The following is a 22370-nucleotide window of genomic DNA, read 5'->3' as shown; positions in this document are numbered from 1 at the left end:
ATACTAAAAATCATGTTTTATTTTATGTGACTTCATCTATATGTCAATACTTGACAAAATTGATCAATCTAATTTTTTTCTTTTGTCGAATGAGTATTTACCAAAACCAAAATTATTTATGTCTTTCTCCTGTATGTGATTTTTTTAAAGCAAAATGTGTGACATTTAAAAGAGACATTTACTTTTATTCGTTAACATGTACTATTCATCACAAAGTAGGAGGGAAATCAGTACCAGTCCTGTCCACGTGTGGAAAATCAATTTAAATCACAGTTCTACTGGTGGTTACTTAGTGTCATCATTTCAATATTATAAAGCCTAACAGAGGGCTTTAAAGAGTGGGAGAGACATGTTTTATTAAGTTAAAAGTTGCATTTTATTTTAATATTTAAAATCCCTATGGTTTTTGTAGTCCTGTAATGATTACCTATTCCTGCACTCCTGAAGTGAACACTGTGTCCTTTGAGAAGTTAGATTTTGAAAAGTTAGAATATTGAAAACGTTGAATGTTTGTGATTTATCAGAATTCTTATAGAGCTCAGATTGTGTAGAAGGGAGGAATTAACAAATATTTATTGTGAAGCTGCTGCAGTTTCAAGTCTATGTCAAGCCTATGTCATGTATTGGGAAAATGCTGAAAAGGACACAGACCCATAAGAGTTCTACAGACCTGCTGGGAAGTAAAAATCTGGAATGCATCAAATGATGATAAACCAGCAGTATGTAAAATGTATAACTACAGGGATACTATATGTTATACATTGCAGTTCTTTAAATGTAAAGAAGCATGAAGTTATAAATGGAGTTCTGAGTGGTCTTCTGATACTGAATTTTGTCTGGAGGAGAAGGGAAATGGGGGATGATTGGAAGTCTGGGTCAGTGGAAGACAGGAAGGAGATGTGGATGACTGATATTTGGCTTTAACGTCAAGGTAGTTGGATGTAGGTGGCAAGGAGGAAAAGCAGGTGGTGGCACTGGCGATGATACTAGTGAAGGAGCCTGGAACAGGGACAGTGATTTCTGTTTTGGATATTGTATATGTAAGGTGTTTGTGTGACATTTATATGATGTCTGGTGGCAGTTGGCTATAATGATTTGGAATTAGAGGGAGAGATGCAGAGATTATTAAGGAGCAGGCATAAAATTATAAGATAAAGTTTAGGGAGACCCCTGGGGAATAATAATGGAGGGGCAGAAAGAACTCCAGAGGCCAGGGAAGGAGATTGAAAAGGGATGGTGAATGAGGAAGGAGGAGAATAAAATTGCCAAGTTATTGGTGACCTCTACCTATGCTTACTTTGTTGCCCCATGCTGTTACACTTTTTAAAAACATTTCTATTCTATCAATTCTTATTACTTTTTTTGTGTTTTTGTTTATTATAGTTGGAAACTGTGGAGTTGTTGAACATAATTCCCCCAATCCCACCCATAAGCCCTAGATTTGGGGAAATCTGCAATATTTCTTTACTGGTTACTCCAGCCATTGCAAATGGAGAAATTGGCCTTCTTAGCAATCTTCCAATTATTTTGCATGAACCAGAAGATTTTGCTGCTGAATTGGTAAGTAGGCTCTTTCTTACTGATGGGGGCTAATGAATATGAAGTAATGTACAGACACTATTTTTAAAATAGGATCAGCATAACACTGTTTTTAAAATAGGATCGGCATATAGGGTTAACAGATCTTAAACAGCTTCACCGTGTACAAGAAAGTTTCAGTATGTCATTTGAAATAGGTAACTGATGATTACGTGATTTTCCCATCATGTTTTACATTATTAGATAGAATGAAATAGAATTAATTGCTCACAGTGAGTGTAGGATATTTTGATGTGATGACTTTCAGACAGTTCTATGACATTTGATACTACAGTGGTAGCCAAACATAAAGTTTTTTTTGTTTTTTTTTTGAGAGAGGATTTTACTGTGTCATCCAGGCTGGAGTGCAGTGGCGTGATCTTAGCTCAGTGCAACCTCTGCCTCCTGAGTAGCTGGGACTACAGATGTGTGCCACCACTCCTGGCTATTTGTTTTATTATTATTATTTTTAGTAAAGATGGGGGTTTCGTCATGTTGCCCAGTTTAGTACCCAGCTCCTGAACTCAAGTAGTCCACCTCCCTCGGCCTCCCCACGTGATGGGATTACACACGTGAGGCATCGTGCCTGGCGTATAAACCTTTTCTTTCTTTTTTTTTTCCTTAATGGCCAAGACATGGCACCACAGGTGTGCTTGACCTACTTCATTTCTGGGCATTCCATATGTTTGGGTTGGAGTGAGGTGGCCAGCTTGGGTCTTATGCTTGATAATGGAGATGATCGTGGTAAAGCTGTGGAATGCTAAATCTTAAGAATTTTTTACTTTATATATACAATATATGTAAATGTTTGCATATAGACATATAAAAATTTCACATGCAGAGCACACCATCCCTCCCCTTCAACCATGCCCTGGTTGAATTTCTCTCTTAGGGAGGGCTCTTCCTTTAGCCTTACCATTTCCTGAGTCATAGTTTGTCCAAGACCTTCTCCAAATCCCCCACACTTAAATTTGATTTAAACTGAGTTGAGGTTTAGATCAGAAAGCAGGAGAGTTGTTTTTGTTATCAAAGCCTTATGTTAAAATATGGTGACCTCAATTTCCATTGTATATTAGCATCTATAAATGGACAGAGACGTTTCATTTTTCAAGATGGTTTTGATTTTTCATGTTTTTCTGAATACACTCTTCTAAAAACAGGAAAGCATTTAGTTTGCTCTTAAGGAATGGATTGCTTTTATTTATCTTAGATAGCTGTAAATTTACCTTTTCATATTTTTCCCTTAAGAAAAATTAGCTTTTAGGAAGTTTTGGGCTCCTTGGACTTGCCTTCTTCCCCTCTTGGGAAACTGCAGAAAAACTAGGAGTTTTCCTTTGTTTGTTTCAGATACAGTCTGGATGATGCCCACTCCCTCAAGGTGATTCAGGGTCCCAGCCCTCTGTTACTTCTTTTGTCTTCCCTAAGAATCTTTGCTCACTAGTCTCAGGTTATGACCATTGTTAGGTGAAGTAGCAGAATGATTAATGGTGAAAATATCTTGTTTTTTTCCAAGATGAGCTTAAAGGGCAAAGAAAAAATAAAACAGGATACTCCTCTTTTAGGAGCATAAAAAGAATAGCGTAATCTAACCATTAAATATTCATTTATATTATTCCTTTGAAAAAACTTCATCGTGATCTATAGTGATGCTTTTATTATATATTTTTAAAGTGTACTGCCCTTGAATGAAACTACCAAATACAATTTGTTTCAGAATTATTATAATAGCTTCCATTTATTTGACTTTTACTGTTGAGAGGCACTGTTCTAGATAATTTACTTAAACAATTTTTAATCCTCACTGCAAACTTACAAAATAGGAAATCATTAGCTTTATTTCAGATGAGAAAATTAGGATCAGAGAAGTTATGTAACTTGCTCAAGGTAACCCAGAGTTATGATAAAAATATCTGATTTTATTTCTATGGTATTTATCCTACTGGTTAGAAACATTTTTTTTAAAATTTTGCCCCCATCACTTAGGATGTATTTTATATGACATAATTTTCCAGTTTTAATCACTGAAGTTTATTTTTCAGTTTATATTGTGATAGTAAGTTAATTCTATTTTCAGAGAACCTCTAATGGAAATTTATTCTTTAGCAAGATAGCTCTATGTTTTTCACAGTTCTTTGAGTTTTAAAATATTTGTCTTTTATCAAGAAAACTCAGAGTAGACACATTTTTGGGTGAGGGGTGTTTTGTATATAAATTTGGTTAGCAAAAATTAATAAAAATATATTTAAAGTTATTTGCATGCTTAGAGGATTGTTTGGTTGTGTTTTAATGCATTTAATAGTTCACTTCTCTATATAGAATACGTATGTTCACACAATAATATATGTACAAACTAATAGCAATACCAAAGCTTATATAATTTCTGAACATATATTTTAGAAGAAGTTGTTCTGTTCTTTTATTTTTATAAGGTATACATTCCCTTACATCGGGATGGAACTGATGGCCAGGCTACTGTCTACTGGAGCTTGAAGCCCTCTGGCTTTAATTCAAAAGCAGTGACCCCAGATGATATAGGTCCCTTTAATGGCTCTGTTTTGTTTTTATCTGGGCAAAGTGACACAACAATCAACATTACTGTCAAAGGTGATGACATACCGGAAATGAATGAAACTGTAACACTTTCTCTAGACAGGTAAGAACAAAACAACCAAATGTTTAGTAACATTTATGTTTGAGTTCTCTTCAATAACTTTGATTTTTGTTTTACTCTTTTTTTCTATATAAAGTAAAAAAGAAAAATCAAGTAAATAGTGTTATACTGGCCTTCAGACAGTTCTGTTATTTATTGATGGCTTCTGATTAGACTATGAGTATAATTATATCTTTCAGTGAATTTTTACCCTGCTATTCATTGTGAAGAAGCACTGCAGAGAGAATTTATGGAAGGTATCAGATAAATATGAAACATAGCTAATATGTTGTTATATTTAAAAAAAAGGCACAAATCTAAATCTAAAATGTTAGGTTAAGCAAATCTAAATCTAAATCAAAAACGTTAGGTTAAGCAAACAGTTCTGCTGGCTTTATGTTCAACAGAAGAGAGGACTAGAGCTTGTGAGTAAAAAGAAAGCATTAATCTTCATATAATAAAATTCTCTTTTTTACATGGATCTTAAACATTAATTTTATGATTATTTTCCAGAGAATCAAAAATTGCACAAAATTAAGAGACCTTCTTCAGTAATAATTAATAAGAATCTATTTAGCTTTTCTCAGTGGGTAATTTATATTAAGAAAATTTCACAATCTCTCAAAGAGTTTTTTTTCAGTAGTTCAGAAAATCCTTTCTAAATATATAAAATACTGTGTTTAATGACTTCATAATTTAAAAAAATTAGGATCAGTCTTATCCCTGACAGAAGTCTCTTTATATGAAAGTTGATTCATATTAGAGAAGGTTACTGTGACTTTTGGAGGGTTTTGTGCAATTCATGTTTAGAAACAATAAAATTCACAGATAAATTCAAGGGACATTTTGTGTCACATTATTCAAGACTAAAGTAGTAAAAGTTATTTTATATAATCCCTGGATCTCTCTATATCAGTGTCTTATAGATTTTTCTTTGTAGGTGTTTTGTCTAAACACATTTTTAAAAATCTGATGAGTAACTGATTTTTATTTTTATATGAAAGAAAAGTATAGAATGTAGGCACCAAATTATTGAATGTCCACTGTTCCTTTTGCTTTCTTTCAAAACCACATTGTGTTTACTTCCTTTCTTACGTAAAGGGTAAAACAAAACAACAACCAAAATACCAAGCAAACAAAAAAACCACAAAGCAAAAACCAGTTTACAACACACACACACACACAGAGTCTAGATGACTTATGGTTTTAATGTATGTTTCAGACCTTTTCTTAAGAAAAGGTATTTCATACGATTAAAAAAATCAGTGAAATGTAATGCAATGTAAATTGGAAATTAAAATTTTTTTTTTTTCCTTAACTAAGGTGTAAGCATTCAGTGGACAATCTTGAAAACAACTAAATAAACAGAAACAGTGATGATAAACCAATGCTGTAGGAATCCATACAAACTTTGTTAGCTTAGTTGACAGTTTCTACTCTCAACTAAATGTTTAAAGAATGATTTTGATTATCCATCTGCAAATTGATAGTGACTATTCTTTATATTATTTCAAACTACTCATTTTTAAATCTTAGGTAACATTTGAAATTAAGTATAATTTTTAAGGGTTTATTTTGTTCTTCTTTTTCTTTCTCCTGTGGGTAAAAATAGTATATAAGGAAGTACAAATCATGAGGTAGAAAATTTCAGAAATTATTGGGTCTTTTCAAATAGAGGAAGTTAGTTCATATATGTATTAAAATGTTTTAATTTGATTAATAATTGGTGCATACTTGTATTACCTCATTTGTGTGTGAATAAGAATGAGCAAATTACATTTGAATGTTCAGGGACATTTAGTTAAATAAAATCTAGATACCATCTTTTATCAAAAACTCCCTCTTAGTTTCGCAGTTTTAACGAAACTTGAGTGAAAGAATAAATGAATGCTAGCAAGTGTGATTACAATAAATCACAATACAATATTGCAATAAAAATAGTTAACAGTTTATTGTGATAACAGTTTGTAATTTTCTCTCAATGTCAAATCCAAGTTCAGATTCTGTGTATTTCAACTCAATATAGACAAAAGTTGCCCTGGTACTAAAAAACCTGTGGTGCTTTCAAATCCCATGCTGGTTAAAAATATTCTATTTAGTTTTCTTCAGATCACAAACAATTTCCTTATGCCAGTTTATTTCGGAAAAATTTTGGTATATGTGGTATATAACCCTATATTTAAAAATGGTGCATTTGATTTTGAAAATGAAGCTATAGGGCTCTACATTTGACATTTGCTTTCAAGGCTGTTTGAAAATGGAATACACTGCAGATTTGGAAAAGTGTTTTGGTTTCCTGATAAAAGTTATATTTAAGTAATATTTGACATAATTAAAAGATATAATGATATGGCTTCTTCAGTATATTGCTGTGCAAATGATATAGGTATAGATTTTTCTAGTTACACAGTTTTGTTTTTTCTAACTCAAAGAACAACTGGCTTTAGATCTGAGAGGTTTTTATATTTTTAAAACCTAATTAAAGCTACTAAGTAATTATAAGCAGGGCTGAAAGAAATTTGTTCAGCTGCTGCGGTTTGTGAGCCTGTACAGTGCTTGGCAGGCACAAGCGCCTTGGAGGAGGCCTGGAAAGGAATGTTTTGAATGGGTCTTGACAAGCTTGCTGGCCATGGGGTCATCTTCCATAAGTGGGAACTGCTGAAGCTCTTGCTAGCATTTGTCAATAGCGAAGAATCCAGGGTGCAGAGTTCCCATAAAACCAGCATTACTAGCTCTTGGGAAAAAAAGGAAACCTTTCTTCAGTTTTATTTTTCCCTTGCCATTCTAAGTTTCTCGCAGTATTAGTGAGATTTTGGCAAATGGTGCCCTGCCTCCTGTTTCCCCCTCCCACGCTTCTTTCTGTGTTGACAGGGTAGAAACTGAAAGATTTGTCGTGTATTTTGGGTAAGTGTACAAAATAATACCTTGTTTTTGGTGATTCAGTATTTTGTTTTGCAAGTGATTGTTTTTGGGCAAGGCTGCTGTTCTGCATGATTACAGGTCTTGGGAAATTTTGCCTGTCCACCTGGCTGTGCATGCTTTGTGTGCAGTTTCATTTTCTAATGATAAGGGGAGCTTACACAAAGGTGTTTATTTATTTTTGGTCCTAAGAGTTTTGCACTGTGAATGCACTTAAAATATTTTGAAATTTGAGAATTAGTGTAATGACATTAAGAAGAACTTAAACTTTTTAACTTTCCTTGTAGGTACACATAACGTCAAGAACAATTATTGTGCTGTACTGCTGAAATTTTTACCCAACATCTTTTATGAATCTTGTAGCTTGTTTAACAGAGAATTAGCAATCAATTATTTGAACGGTTCCATTAGTTTTCTGAGTGCATCTAAGCAATTTATTGCTTATATCTCAGAGTCGTACACAGAACTTTTCAGAATTTGCATTTCACGTAAGGGTAGCATATTTTAAGAAAGTTTAAAAATAAATTTATTTAATGTTCAGAATGGATTTTTATATTTTGCATTCTGAGCCAGTTTTTTGTTTCCTAGCTTATATGGATATAATAACTTTTAATTAATGAGGATATTGATATAAACGATGGATAAATTTGCTATGAAAATCATAAGACTGTTTTAACAGTATAAAATAACTCCTATTATTTAGACTTTCTCTTCTGTGGCCACTAGCATGCTAGATATTATCAGATTTCTAAAAACTAGGGAAAGATGTCAATTCAGATTCTCTGTTAAATAGGAAGTGAGCTTTTATTCTACATATTTCTACTTATGAAATGTGGTTTCATTGTGATTTGCGGTCTGAGCATGAATATATTTTTAGTTCAATAGGATGTGACATTTGGCAAGGTTTAGAGCAGCTTGCAGGATTGATAATTCTTAAGAGCCTGCTGGCTTTTAACTCTCAGAACCTTGCAGTCCAAGTCCCTTTGATCATTCTAATTATGCTCTGAATGTTAAAACCAGAAATTTAAAAAACATATTGTTTTAATATGTTCTTTTGGAGATACATAGGAATTGGTATAACATGTCATGCATCTCAGATCTATTCTATTCTTTTTTTTTTTATATTCCCTACATTTTCTTCTATACTAAAAGAAAAAAAGCACAGGTTGAAAATTAAGGAAAATAGAAGACATTTGAAACCACAACATATTCCTAAGATGTAATTACAATTGTGTTTATTTTTTATCAACGTGGCTTGCTTTAGTCCATTTAGTTATCCAGCTATTATGTGCTCTATTCAGTTAGTATGATCTTATGTAATGAGTTTTAAAAATAAATTCAAGTGTATGTAAAATTGAAACATAATTTTGTTTTAAGATGTCTTCTAACTACGTGTTACAAATTAAATTTTTCTAAAACTGGAATCAAATCTGCAAATTTTGATACTTTATTTAAATAAAATATATTGATGACATTTGGTTACAGTATTCTTGGTGTACATATGTAGTGTTTGCTTTTTATCAAATAAAAAAGATGTAATGAATTCAGAAATAGAAGTACTTTCATAACTGTTAGGAGTAAAACTGTTTTGACCTTAAATGATTTCAACACATGTAAATTCACTTACGGTCTAATTCCTCATAGCCTTCCTTTTCATTATCCTAAAGAGTTGTAAATATTGCCTTAAAAGCCTGCAAAATTCAGAAGTAAAACTGGAAGTAGCAGGTGCTATTTTTCGCTCTGACTTCTCTAGGGTTAACGTGGAAAACCAAGTGCTGAAATCTGGATATACTAGCTGTGACCTAATTATTTTGGAAAATGATGACCCTGGGGGAGTTTTTGAATTTTCTCCTGCTTCCAGAGGACCCTATGTTATAAAAGTAAGTATGAAAAAAACTTCCATTTATTCTGTGCTCACAACTTTAGAAGAATGATCTCAAAGGGTTTCAACTTTTGTGGATTTTTTTTTAAAGGAAGGAGAATCTGTAGAGCTCCACATCATCCGATCGAGGGGGTCCCTTGTTAAACAGTTTCTACACTACCGAGTAGAGCCAAGAGATAGCAATGAATTCTATGGAAACACGGGAGTACTAGAATTTAAACCTGGAGAAAGGGAGATAGTGATCACCTTGCTAGCAAGATTGGATGGGATACCAGAGGTATGGGATTTTATTTTTTCTTTGTGTTTCTCTGTAAGATTGATAGTATTTGGTATATTATGAATGTAAGTATTTTGAACATTGGCAAAGAGACAGGAAAGGGGTGGGCAAGAAAAGATTGAGAAGTACATAGATTTGGAAAATTTTTAACAAAAGATTAAAAAATGAAGACTCATTCAAATTAGAATGGTGTGTTTTTGCCCCACATAAAGAAATAACAAACAGTCTTAGACTTTCAGTGTGTGATCAGTTTCCATCTCCTTTTAGCTTTATTCATTTTAAGGCTTCCTTTAGGTAATATGTATTGACTGAACTTTTAATGATGTAGTTTTAAACTGAAGAAATTTTGCTGTAGAATTACTTTGTTGGCGATTCCTCGAGGATCTAGAACTAGATGTACCATATGACCCAGCCATCCCATTACTGGGTATATACCCAAAGGATGATAAATCATGCTGCTATAAAGACACATGCACACGTATGTTTATTGCGGCACTATTTACAATAGCAAAGACTTGGAATCAACCCAGATGTCCATCAGTGACAGACCGGATTAAGAAAATGTGGCACATATACACCACGGAATACTATGCAGCCATAAAAAAGGATGAGTTTGTGTCCTTTGTAGGGACATGGATGCAGCTGGAAACCATCATTCTTAGCAAACTATCACAAGAACAGAAAACCAAACACCGCATGTTCTCACTCATAGGTGGGAACTGAACAATGAGATCACTTGGACTCGGGAAGGGGAACATCACACACCGGGGCCTATCATGGGGAGGGAGGAGGGGGGAGGGATTGCATTGGGAGTTATACCTGATGTAAATGACGAGTTGATGGGTGCTGACGAGTTGATGGGTGCAGCACAGCAACATGGCACAAGTATACATATGTAACAAACCTGGACGTTATGCACATGTACCCTAGAACTTAAAGTATAATAATAATAATAAAATAAATAAATAAATAAATAAAAAGAAAAAAAGAAATTCAAGTTTTATATTAATGGAACCAGATATAGTTCTGCTATGCTTACTCAGCAATACATGTGTAACTCTTAAATTAATTTAGTTTTATTCACTTTTGTAAGTTTAAATGACTAGATCATCAGTGATAACATCCACTTTTCTTACCATTTTAGAGTAGTATCATTGTTTCTCTTTTTCTTTTTGGACAATGTATACGTATTTCTGGTGTCTCTCTTAATTGATAGGAGAATGTTAATTTTTAAAGAAATAATATCACCTCTTTTGTCCTTTCAGTGAGTTATATGATTCTGAAAATTTGAGTAATTAATATTCTTGAATATTTATGTTTTTTAATTTGTTGTGAAAATGTCAACTTTATAATTTCCATACTTTGACACATTCATTTTAGTTGGATGAACACTACTGGGTGGTCCTCAGCAGCCACGGAGACCGGGAAAGCAAGTTGGGAGGTGCCACCATTGTCAATATAACGATTCTGAAAAATGATGATCCTCATGGGATTATAGAATTTGTTTCTGATGGTCTAATTGTGATGATAAATGAAAGCAAAGGAGATGATATCTATAGTGGTAATTTATTCTGTGTCTTATATTGTATTTCTGTTTACTGAAGAAGAAATATTTTTTTTTAGTAACTAGTTGTTGACAGTTGCTCAGCCTGCCTTAGAAATTATACATAGTGCAGAATTTTTTAGAATCATATTTAGGACCACGATTTTTATTTCCTACATAGTATTGTGATGATACTGATGACTTCAGTTATATTTCAATACCATTTAAGCATATGCAGTGCAACTCAAACACTCAAGAATGAGTCCATCCAAATAGGAAGAACCTTAAAACTAAGAACTATTGCTAGGGAACTATTGAGCTGACAGGAAATGATAAAGTTTATTTTTAGAGCGGTGTCTGTCTGAGTAAGGAAATCGCACTTGAACATGCAGCTTCCTGTGACTGCTTTTAGCAGATATTTTTATGGGACTTTATGATAGGTGTGCCTAATTCATCATCCTTCTGTTTCCCATTCCGACTGACTTCTAAAATCCCAAACTAGAAGAGATTGAGTCCATTTATTTAATTAATTATATAGCTACAGAGGGAGGAACAGGCTAATATATTTTTATATGTACCTTAAAAACTGTGCTAAGCAAATAGTTGGCAGTTTTTGTTTTTATGTTTGTTTATTTAACAAATTTCTTTACTCATCATTTTAAAGTTTTGTATGTGTTCATATATATTATGTATGTTTCCATTTCACAGCTGTTTATGATGTAGTAAGAAATCGAGGCAACTTTGGTGATGTTAGTGTATCATGGCTGGTCAGTCCAGACTTTACACAAGATGTATTTCCTGTACAAGGAACGATTGTCTTTGGAGATCAAGAATTTTCAAAAAATATTACTATTTACTCCCTTCCAGATGAGGTAAATGTTGCATGTAACTTTCTGTCTTACTTGTTGTAGTTGATCGATAGTTATTTTTTATGAAATAATTAAACATCTGATAACATATTTTGTGATAAAAGTTTGTGATAAAGAACTCAGGTGTGACAATGTCTGACCATAAGCCAAAAGAGCAGTATGATGTTTTGGTCCCCCTGAAGACATGTTGAACTCTAGAACTGAGAGTGGTCAGTGACACTGCTCATGTATCCAGTATCAGGGCTTCTTAGTTGGAGAGGCGAAGCCCTCGGCTTGTATTTAGTCCCTTTGAAGGCAAGGTCAGCTATCAAGTGTCCTGTGGTGCAGTCTCAGCATCAGGACACGGGGTCGCATGAGTCATGGACCAAACATGGCATTTCTTCTTACTGATAGTAAAGAGAAAGATCTTAGTAACAACAGGGAGTGAACCTTTCCTAGGAGAATGACACTTAGAACGGCTATGGAGACCAGTCCCCTTTCCCTCAGACCCATTCGTCAAGAGACAAAATTCTGACATCTTTCTGTTTTAGGGGAGGGGAGCACTAGTTCACAGAGATGACATGAAAAAGAAACAGTGTCCACCTGGGGATCCATGTAGGCTCAGAAATGTGGGGAGTCAAATCTTGTTAGGACATGGAGTGAGGCCTTTATGACCCATGCAGGTGAAACTTCAGTGAGGTTTGTAAGACGCCTTTGTGAGCTGGCTGAGCTTTAGTTACCATGACAAACTGCTCTAAGTGTTCAAAAAGTTATTTTTATGTTTCATCTTAAAAATCAACATGTTTCCCATTTTCCTGCAGAAATAATATGACCTCTGTGGTATATCTGTTTTTAGCTTATATAAGGCAAAATATCTGTATTTCCATTAAATTTCATAGTTAGTCTAAATGAACTGGCTGTTTGTATGAATGCACATGAAAATTATTGTTTGGGGGGGGTCTGAGTCTTACCTGAATATGTTAGGGGAAGTTCTGCCTCCGAAAAGGAAATGAATAGTAGTAGTGTTAATGGTGCTTTTTTTTAAAAAAAAATACTCAATAATTTAAGAATATATAATATAATTTATGTGTATAAGTCACCTGACTTAAAATATGTAACATTTTCCAAAGATTCCAGAAGAAATGGAAGAATTTACCGTTATCTTACTGAATGCCACTGGAGGAGCTAAAGTGGGAAATAGAACAACTGCAACTCTGAGAATTAGAAGAAATGATGACCCCATTTATTTTGCAGGTGGTATTGCTATCTTATTTGAATGAGTTCACATATTTATTAAACAGTATATATATATATACACACACATATATATATGCACATGCATACATACATTTGTATACATATATTTAGCAATTTTTTTCATTGAACATTTTCAATAAAGCACAATTGATGCTTGTTTAAAGATGATTTTGTAATTCATTCGAGTTACATTGTTATTTAATTTGTTTGAAGTTTTAACTAATACTTCAAAACTTTTTGAAGCAAAAAAAAATAAGTACTGTTTTGTTATCTTTTTCCCCATTTCAAATTTCTAGGTATTTTTTTTTCTTTTGTGCAGAAGAGAACACTTCTCCATGTGATTTCTTCAAATAACACAGTCTAGCTGGTTCAGGGCTAGATTATGTATTAGAAGGACCTGAGTATTGTGCCTAATGGATAGCCATGTACTATAATAACTAAACTAATATTTAAGGGAAATATTAATTAAAATTTCATCATTTTGCCACTTTAACGCTTTCTTTAGAACTGTCTTTGGCCACCTGAGGCATCTTTTGGTTTTGTTTATGAAATGGTTGATGTGTAACTCTTTCTTGAATCCTTTTTGTCAGCTATATTTGGATTAATTTACCCAATGCAGGAATTTTGTAGCCTTTTGTATTTTATTGATTTGTATTATTTCTGTCTTTTCTTTTCTTTTTTTTTTTTTTTTTTTTGAGATGGAGTATCGTTCTGTCATCAGGCTGGAGTGCAGTGGTGTGATCTCGGCTCACTGCACCTTCCGCCTCCTGGGTTCAAGTGATTCTCCTGCCTCAGCCTCCTGAGTAGCTGGGACTACAGGCTGGCACCACCACTCCCAGCTAATTTTTGTATTTTTAGTAGAGATAGGTTTTCACCATGTTGGCCAGGAGGTCTTGGTCTCTTGACCTCGTGATCTGCCTGCCTCAGCCTCCCAAAGTTCTGGGATTACAGGCATGAGCCACTGCGCCCAGCCTGATTTGTATTCTTAACCTTCAGTTAATGTGTACTTAATGAATTAACCTTATGTTCAACCTTCTGGTAATTGCTGCTACAAATATAAAACATAAGCTCTCTGGGCCTGTTCTCAAGGAAGTTACATCCTCAACTTGGAAATGAGGTTTATGAAATAGTAGGCAGAGGATTTGAAATAGCATGCAGTTTGCTGACAAATTCGATGTTGAAGATAATGGATTTTGTAGGACTTAAGGCAAGAGGACGGCCATTGACTGTTGAAGTAATCAGAGGGGACTCATGTCAGAGTTGGGAACAGAGCTAATTATTTTGGCAAAGACACAGTAGAAGGTGTCTCTCTTGGAGGGCAGGGAGAAGCACAATGATCTGAAAATACGTGGTGGAATCAGAAAAGCTCACGTATTTTTTTTGTCGATATTTCAGAACCTCGTGTAGTGAGGGTTCAGGAAGGTGAGACTGCCAACTTTACAGTTCTCAGAAATGGATCTGTTGATGTGACTTGCACAGTCCAGTACACTACCATGGATGGGAAGGCTACTGCACGAGAGAGAGATTTCATTCCTGTTGAAAAAGGAGAAACGCTCATTTTTGAGGTTGGAATTAGAGAGCAGAGCATATCCATATTTGTTAATGAAGATGGTATCCCAGAAATGGATGAGTCCTTTTATATAATCCTGTTTAATTCAACAGGTAAGTAAATTATACTTTTTTGTGTGGCATATCTGCCTCAGTGCTTTAATAAGATGAAATAAAGCACTATAGTCCAATAATGAGGACAAGAAGGGCCTAACTGTATTTGTACTGTTCAAGAGCAAAATTATTTCATTGCTTTCTTGAGAAATGGGGTGAAGAATATATGTGTTGAACCTTTATGTATTTCATATACTTTATGACATCCTTTTAAACATTTTCTTTACAATATGGCATGAATAGAAAATTCTGATATATAAGTAAGTGAATTCTTACAGCTAAAAGTAACAGGCCTTGGGAATATGGCTTCCCTAGATATTGCCTGGTCACCCAGCGACTTAAGGGATAGGTATCCTGTAGCATTTTCCTTGGAGCAGGGTGCTGGTACACTTGGTTGGGAAGCTTAATTCTGTAGGCAGCTAACCTCAACTGTTTGATAATTCTCTGGAGCCATGGCCAAAATGAATGACAATCTGCAAGGGAAAAAGCTGTGTTTGTCCTTCTCCATACTATAAATGAAACAGGATGTTTTCACCCTACTCTTTGGGATTTGAGAATGTTTTGGCTCTACTTTCTGTAAATTGGAAAGGCCTATGGCTTCTCTTGATGTTTATTTTATTCTCTTAACAGTACAAGGAGGTTTTTTTTTCCTTGAACCTTTTGAGAGTAAGCTAAAGACATGATGTGCTATCACCCTAAATACATTAGGGTGTGTTCTCCCATAGAGATGCCCTCATGAGCTCTAACGTTTGCATCGGGTTGCCATGATGCCCTATCAACCTAAATACATTAGCGTGTGTTCTCCCACAGAGATGCCCTCATGAGCTCTAACGTTTGCATCGGGGCGCCGTGATGCCCTATCTGCCACCCCCAGTGTAATGCCAACGTTGTGTTCCACCTTGTGCCTTTTGGACTGAAAGACTGAGGAAGAGAAAGAGATCTCTTAATTATTGTTTTAGCTGTGTCTTTCATTCTCCCCATCTTCTTGACTTTCTTCACTGCTGTCTCTCTTTCTATTCCCCTTCCTCTTTTTCTCCTTTTGTCTTTCTCTGTCTCTCATTTTTCACATAGCTTAACTAAGAAAACACAAAAGTTAAAACTAAAAACTATTATCCTGTGAGGAAAATTTGACTTTGTAGAATAAACCCACAAGAAGGTTTCACAATTGCGAAAAACATCGTCAGATCTTAAGTAGACGAAAAACATTTGGTGAATCTAATCGTTGTTCTAAAATTTAAATGAAAGGAGTTGCTACAGACAAAAATAATTTTAGTGAAGTAAAAGTGGAAAACAAAGTTTTACTGTGAAATACAGAAAAGCAATGAAGGAATGACATTATTATTATTATTATTATTATTATTATTATTTTAATGGAGTCTCGCTCTGTCACCAGGCTGGAGTGCAGTGGTGCAATCTTGGCTCACTGCAGCCTCTGCCTCCCAGGTTCAAGTTATTCTCCTGCCTCAGCCTCCTGAGTAGCTGGGACTACAGGCGCACGCCACCATGCCCAGCTAATTTTTTAATTTTTAGTAGAGACGGGTTTTCACCATGTTAGCCAGGATAGTCTTGATCTCTTGACCCTGTGATCCACCCGCCTCAGCCTCCCAAAGTGCTGGGATTACAGGTGTGAAAAATGATATTATCTTAATAGAATTTATTTACTCTAGAAATAAGTTCTTGATGACATATATTAACTTAATGTGATTCTAGTAAACATTTTTGTCTCAAAAATACCACTGTGGTTAAACTATCATTAGGAAAAAAATATGGTTAAATAGTGAATGAAACAAAACATCCTGAACCTTTTGTAAAGAGTAGGGGAATTGACTTTTTTTATTTTTTTTGAGATGAAGTCTCACTCTGTTGCCCAGGCTGGAGTGCAGTGGTGTGATCTCAGCTCACTGCAACCCCTGCCTCCTAGGTTCAAGCGATTCTCCTGCCTCAGCCTCCTCAGTAGCTGGGACTACAGGCTGGCACCACCACACCCAGCTGATGTTTATATGTTTAGTAGAGACGGGGTTTCGTCATGTTGGGCAGGCTGGTCTAGAATTCCTGACCTCAAGCAATCCCCCCGCCTGGGCCCCCCAGGATGCTGGGATTATAGGCGTGAGCCACTGTGGCTGGCTGGAAATTGACGCTTGAAAAAGAGGTTTAGTTTATTTTGTGAACTATGTCATTGGGAAAAAATATATGTTAACATTTGATTTTGAGAGAAAGAGAGAGAGAGAGGGAGAACACAAGGTGTGATTGGGTTATTGGCCTGAGGTATGTGTGCTACTTCATACTGCTGCTGCATTTGTCTTTAATATTTTTCCAGAAATGATGGCATTTGAGAATCCAATTACTTTAGTTAAGAAGGCTCAGATGACAAAAATCCCTAGAACTTGTGATTTTTAAATACATCCTTTCTTAGCTCTTTCCTCCTTTTCTTTCCTCCTTTATGATGTTGAAACATCAAGGACTGGTGTGGGACCCATGGTGGGACACTGTAAAGGCAACATTTCTGACATGACCTAGTGCTGGCAGTGGCTGTTTATCCTGATACTTATCATTTAGAGCGTGTGCTCTGATATTGGGTCAAAGGATATGACCATCCTTCAAGGCCTTGTTAAATATTGCCAGTTCGTCTTGCAGAGAAACAGAATGAATTTTCAGCACCACTAGGACATGTTGCATTACAAATGCACATGATAATAGAACCCTGCCAAAACTAGGTTTTATTATTTTTTATTCATTTTTGTTAGATTTTATTATATGCTCTTTTATTTATTGTCACCATTTTCTACACAATGATTTGCTATTTGTATGTCTTTTTTTTCCATTGAATTATCAAGTGAAGTTGAGTACAGTTGTATATTTGTATAATTTTTTTTGATGAGCTGATTTGCTATATATAATTTGTTTCTGTAATTTTAGCTGTAGGTGTTGTTGTATATATCTATTTTTGAAAGTGTTAGTTGCATCAGTTCAGCAATAAATAAATTCTGTACCACAGTTACTGAGCATCTGTTTTTCTAGGGCATGGAATTGAATAAGAATCATTAGTCCAAGGAGCTTATAGTAAAATTGTGTGTATGACTCTGTGTGTGTGTGTGTCCCAATATAGTATGATCATTGTTATGATAGATTGACAAAGAGCAAAGTGCCATGGGAGCACGCTGGAGAGGCACTTAGCTTAACCTGGGGATTCAAGGAAGAATTCCTGGAAGAGTTGTTGCTTAAGCTGGGTTCTCAGGAATGATAAGTTAGGTGAGTGAAGATGAGAAGGCCTTTTGCTCCCCTGTGCAACAGCTGGAGTAAAGGTGAAGAGATAGACACCACAGGGAAGTGATGAGAGGAGACCTAATGTGTAGGCACTAACAGTGCCAATATGCTGTGCAAAGAACTGGAGTAGAAAGGAATCAAGCCCAGACCATGGAGATTGCTTTGTTCTATGTACAACCAGATCAAACTTTGCTACCTGAAGGCAGAGATGTAAAGGGAAACGCTCAAGCCAGTGATTCCAATGAACACAGACAGTAGTATTTTATGTTATCAGGTAATCCTTTATTATTTTTGTGAAATAAAAGAATCCACTTAAGAAATTTGAAAATAGAAGAAATTATGTTTTTGATTTCTAATTAAGCTATTGAAGCTATATTCCTTTTGTGAAGAAAAGTGTGTTTTTCAATAAAATAGTTGACTTGTAACTAAAAAACAAAATGGAAATTATTTCATCTTGAAATTATGTAGGCATCTCTCTCTCTCTTTGTATGTATGTTTGTACATATGTGTGTATACGTAAACATCTTTGGAAATATGGAGCAGTATTTTGCATTTATTGTATGACCTTCAGTGAGGAAATTCTTGCTGAAAATTTCAACTTAATTGTAAAATTTCTTAATTTAAAAACATAAATTTAATAGCAAGTTAGCTACTTCTTTGTTATTTTGTCGTTTCCACTTTTAATTTAGGTGATACAGTAGTATATCAATATGGGGTAGCTACAGTAATTATTGAAGCTAATGATGACCCAAACGGCATTTTTTCTCTGGAGCCCATAGACAAAGCAGTGGAAGAAGGAAAGACTAATGCATTTTGGTAAGCATATTTAGATAAGGCAAGTTTAAAATTGGATGAAATAAAACCACTAAGTATGTGAAATTCTGAAATATTCCTTCAAAATTTAAAAATTGGTTAAGGATTGAGTGATTTCAAAGTTGGCAGTCTGAATGAGTGGTAAACCTTTTTTATGCTGTTGCCGGTTATCTTAAAAAAATAAAAATAACTTTAGCTGGTAAGCAGAAGTTATTCTCCCCACCCCCCCAATTCAAACTTCAATCCTTTTTGAGACTGAGAAACTTGAATTATTAAAGATCTTCAGGAACTCTTCTCTCAGATGATATGTGAGTACCCCCACCCTGTACTTTGCTTTTGGAAAACTTTTTCCAACTGTCATTTAGTATTTTTTGATGGAGCTTAGAATTTATCTTTCAGTTTGGATTTTGAAGACAAGACTTTTAAGACTGGTTCTCTTTATTAAAGTTCTACCTCATTCTTCTCTTCCCATGAAATTCTTCATAGCTTGCCTCATAGAACCAGCTGGTTGGTTTATTTAAAGATGTTAGATAGTAAAAATATGTTTCCTTGATAACACAGGAAGCTCTCATTAGAGTAAGATTCCCTACTTAAAATTTTTCTTTAATTTATTTTGTAGGATTTTGAGGCACCGAGGATGCTTTGGTAGTGTTTCTGTATCTTGGCAGCTCTTTCAGAATGATTCTGCTTTGCAGCCTGGACAGGAGTTCTATGAAACTTCAGGAACTGTTAACTTTATGGATGGAGAAGAAGCAAAACCAATCATTCTCCATGCTTTTCCAGATAAAATTCCTGAATTCAATGAATTTTATATTCTAAAACTTCTAAACATTTCAGGTACTGTGTTTTTCCGTGTCTTATTTTATTTCCATGTCTTATTTATACTAAATTTTATATTTTATACTTAATTAGAGCCATATACAAAATGCAATTGGTTTAGTATTTGTGTCATGACTATCTGATTTTAAATGTTAAAATACCCTTCTTGATTCAAGTGTTATTCTTAACATTCACTTTTTTGATATCTTAGTTTGGTTCAGTTTTAGGGATGGAGGCCTACATCCATCCTCAAACTTGCAAATAGACTTTCTCCACACCAACTATACTGTCTCCAACAAGATATTAGTGAAAGGTGGGAGGTAAGGATTCATGGTAGCTTAAAGCTTGGTCTTTGTGTCATAATGTAAACAATCAATTTTCGCATCACTTTTGGTTTTAAGCACAGAATTAAACCTTTCTAATTCATATACTCTTTTCAGGCTTGACTGATTATCAATAAAATTATGCTGAACCAATATTATTTTATATCCTGCCCCTAAAATGTGGTGAGAGCCACATGGTGACACTACTATTCATTGATAATCAGTAAATTATTTAACCAGAAGTTTGCTAAGCAAATTGTTTTTTCTTTATACTAGAAAGTACTTGAAATTCTAGTTTCTTACTCATAAATTTTCTTATTACAGGTGGATCCCCAGGTCCTGGGGGCCAACTAGCAGAAACCAACCTCCAGGTGACAGTAATGATTCCATTCAATGATGATCCTTTTGGGGTTTTCATCTTGGATCCAGAGTGTTTAGAGAGAGAAGTGGCAGAAGATGTCCTGTCTGAAGATGATATGTCTTATATTACCAACTTCACCATTTTGAGGCAACAGGGTGTGTTTGGTGATGTACGACTGGGCTGGGAAATACTGTCCAGTGAGTTCCCTGCTGGTTTGCCACCAATGATAGATTTTTTACTGGTTGGAATATTCCCCACCACTGTGCATTTACAACAGCACTTGCGGCGTCACCATAGTGGAACGGATGCTTTGTACTTCACCGGACTAGAGGGTGCATTTGGGACTGTTAATCCAAAATATCATCCCTTCAGGAATAATACAATTGCCAGCTTTACATTCTCAGCTTGGGTAATGCCCAATGCCAATACGAATGGATTCATTATAGCGAAGGATGATGGTAATGGAAGCATCTACTATGGCGTAAAAATTCAAAGCAATGAATCCCATGTGACACTTTCCCTTCATTATAAAACCCTGGGTTCCAATGCTACATACATTGCCAAGGCAACAGTCATGAAATATTTAGAAGAAAGTATGTGGCTTCATCTACTAATTATCCTGGACGATGGCATAATCGAATTCTACCTGGATGGAAATGCAATGCCCAGGGGAATCAAGAGTCTGAAAGGAGAAGCCATTACTGATGGTGAGGGTTATCATTACAACTAGGACACTGAAATTTGAAGTTTGCAAAATTTTTCATTAAAATTTAGATTTAAAAAAAAATGCTAACATGTGTTTGAAAACTCTATGTATGCGTTGGTTTAATTTATTTAATCAAAATTGTGTGCCTACCAAGATCATGATAAATTCTGTCCTGAGTGTTACAGAAATGAATCAGAGTTTTGCACTTGAAGAACCTGGAATAGGCACTAGCAGAGAGATGTGTGATGTATCATGATACCTTGTAGGAAGAAAGAAAAAAATATGAAAGACGAACATTTGTCCTTCTGTGGGTAGTAGGAGAGATGGGAAGTGATATTCCTGGCAGAGGAATGAGCAAACGAATAGAAATGTGAAACAGCATGTTGTACCTGGGGAACTGCTGCTAGTTCAGTGTTGCTGGAGGTAGAGGGTGGTGGGTGTGAAAAGAAAGCAGGAGAGAAAAATCACAGTGAAAAGTGATTATGGATTTATACTATCAGGAGGTAACTTTGTGAATTCTGTGGAGTGCTTTGAAGAGATAATCTTTGTTGTCTTTAAACTAGATCATATGCTGATTCCTGAAGAAGCACATTTGTGTGTGTGTACACACAAATACTGGTTATCCGCATTATGGTCACCATTTCCTCTCAGCCCCTCCATCCTATGATTTTGTTCCTTTTTATATTTAGTGGAAGGTAGAGTAGAGCTTATATGACTATAGCTTAATAGAGTATTTTTCTCTGAACCTCTTACATTAGTTGTGTGTGTTTTTTTTTTCTCCCAGAGTGGGGGAAAAAGATAGGCAATGGAAACATGCACATATCTACCAATTTCAATCCCATGGATTTTGCTTACAAGCACTTTGTGGTATTATCCACTTTTTGGCTGTGTGAATACCTGCAAGTATCTGTTAGCTTTGATTTTTTTGGTGATGGTACTGGTGGTGGAATGAGAAGGGAAACGATTGGGGGAAGTGGGAGCTGGTGTTTTTTCCTCTGGCTTACTGCAAAGGAACTTGTTATTTTTGTAATTTGCAACTTGGAAAGATAATTTTTAAAGTATATATAAAGTTATTGAACTGTAGTGTACTTTATATTATAAAAAATATAAAAGTATGCATATTGTAAGTGTACAGATAAATGAAATTTTTAAAACTTAAATTAATCAGTTTCAGCACTCATGTAATCAGCCTCCAGACCAAGAAACAGAGCATTCCAGAAGCCCCCTTTGACTCTTCTCCAGTTGCTAACTCACCATCCTTCCTACTGACTGTTGGCATTTTTAAGAGCTTAAGATTCACTTTTCCTATTTTTAAATTTACATAAATAGAGCTGAACAATATATACACTTGAATGTCCGGCTTCTTTTGCTCAGTATTGTTTGTGAAGTTCATCCATATTTTTGCCGGTTGTAGATATTCATGCTCATTACCATATAGAATTCTCTTACGTTACTGTAACACAATTTG

General features: G+C 35.0%; 1 protein-coding gene across 12 annotated transcripts in view; it reads left to right on the top strand.

The window, feature by feature from the left end:
• Nucleotides 1-22370, top strand: part of ADGRV1 (adhesion G protein-coupled receptor V1) — a 584631-nt gene that overhangs the window by 70956 nt on the left and 491305 nt on the right. For 11 of the 12 annotated variants that reach the window (XR_494199.3, XM_073014617.1, XM_073014615.1 and 8 more), the window contains exons 10-21: nucleotides 1384-1560; nucleotides 4008-4231; nucleotides 7100-7132; nucleotides 8901-9027; nucleotides 9121-9306; nucleotides 10687-10867; nucleotides 11558-11721; nucleotides 12828-12951; nucleotides 14350-14616; nucleotides 18570-18696; nucleotides 19313-19530; nucleotides 20160-20903. Coding sequence is in view for 11 of the 12 variants with exons in the window: in XM_073014617.1 (XP_072870718.1) it covers nucleotides 1384-1560; nucleotides 4008-4231; nucleotides 7100-7132; nucleotides 8901-9027; nucleotides 9121-9306; nucleotides 10687-10867; nucleotides 11558-11721; nucleotides 12828-12951; nucleotides 14350-14616; nucleotides 18570-18696; nucleotides 19313-19530; nucleotides 20160-20903 (2572 nt within the window). In the remaining variant the exon portion in view is untranslated. The remainder of the gene's footprint in view (nucleotides 1-1383; nucleotides 1561-4007; nucleotides 4232-7099; nucleotides 7133-8900; nucleotides 9028-9120; nucleotides 9307-10686; nucleotides 10868-11557; nucleotides 11722-12827; nucleotides 12952-14349; nucleotides 14617-18569; nucleotides 18697-19312; nucleotides 19531-20159; nucleotides 20904-22370) is intronic. The other variant, XM_007978103.3, reaches the window with a different exon arrangement.

This window comes from Chlorocebus sabaeus, chromosome 4 (assembly GCF_047675955.1).
Source record: "Chlorocebus sabaeus isolate Y175 chromosome 4, mChlSab1.0.hap1, whole genome shotgun sequence".
NCBI lineage: Eukaryota > Metazoa > Chordata > Mammalia > Primates > Cercopithecidae > Chlorocebus > Chlorocebus sabaeus.
The sequence above is the reverse complement of the archived record's forward strand: the minus strand, read 5'-3'. Positions and strand labels throughout refer to the sequence as shown.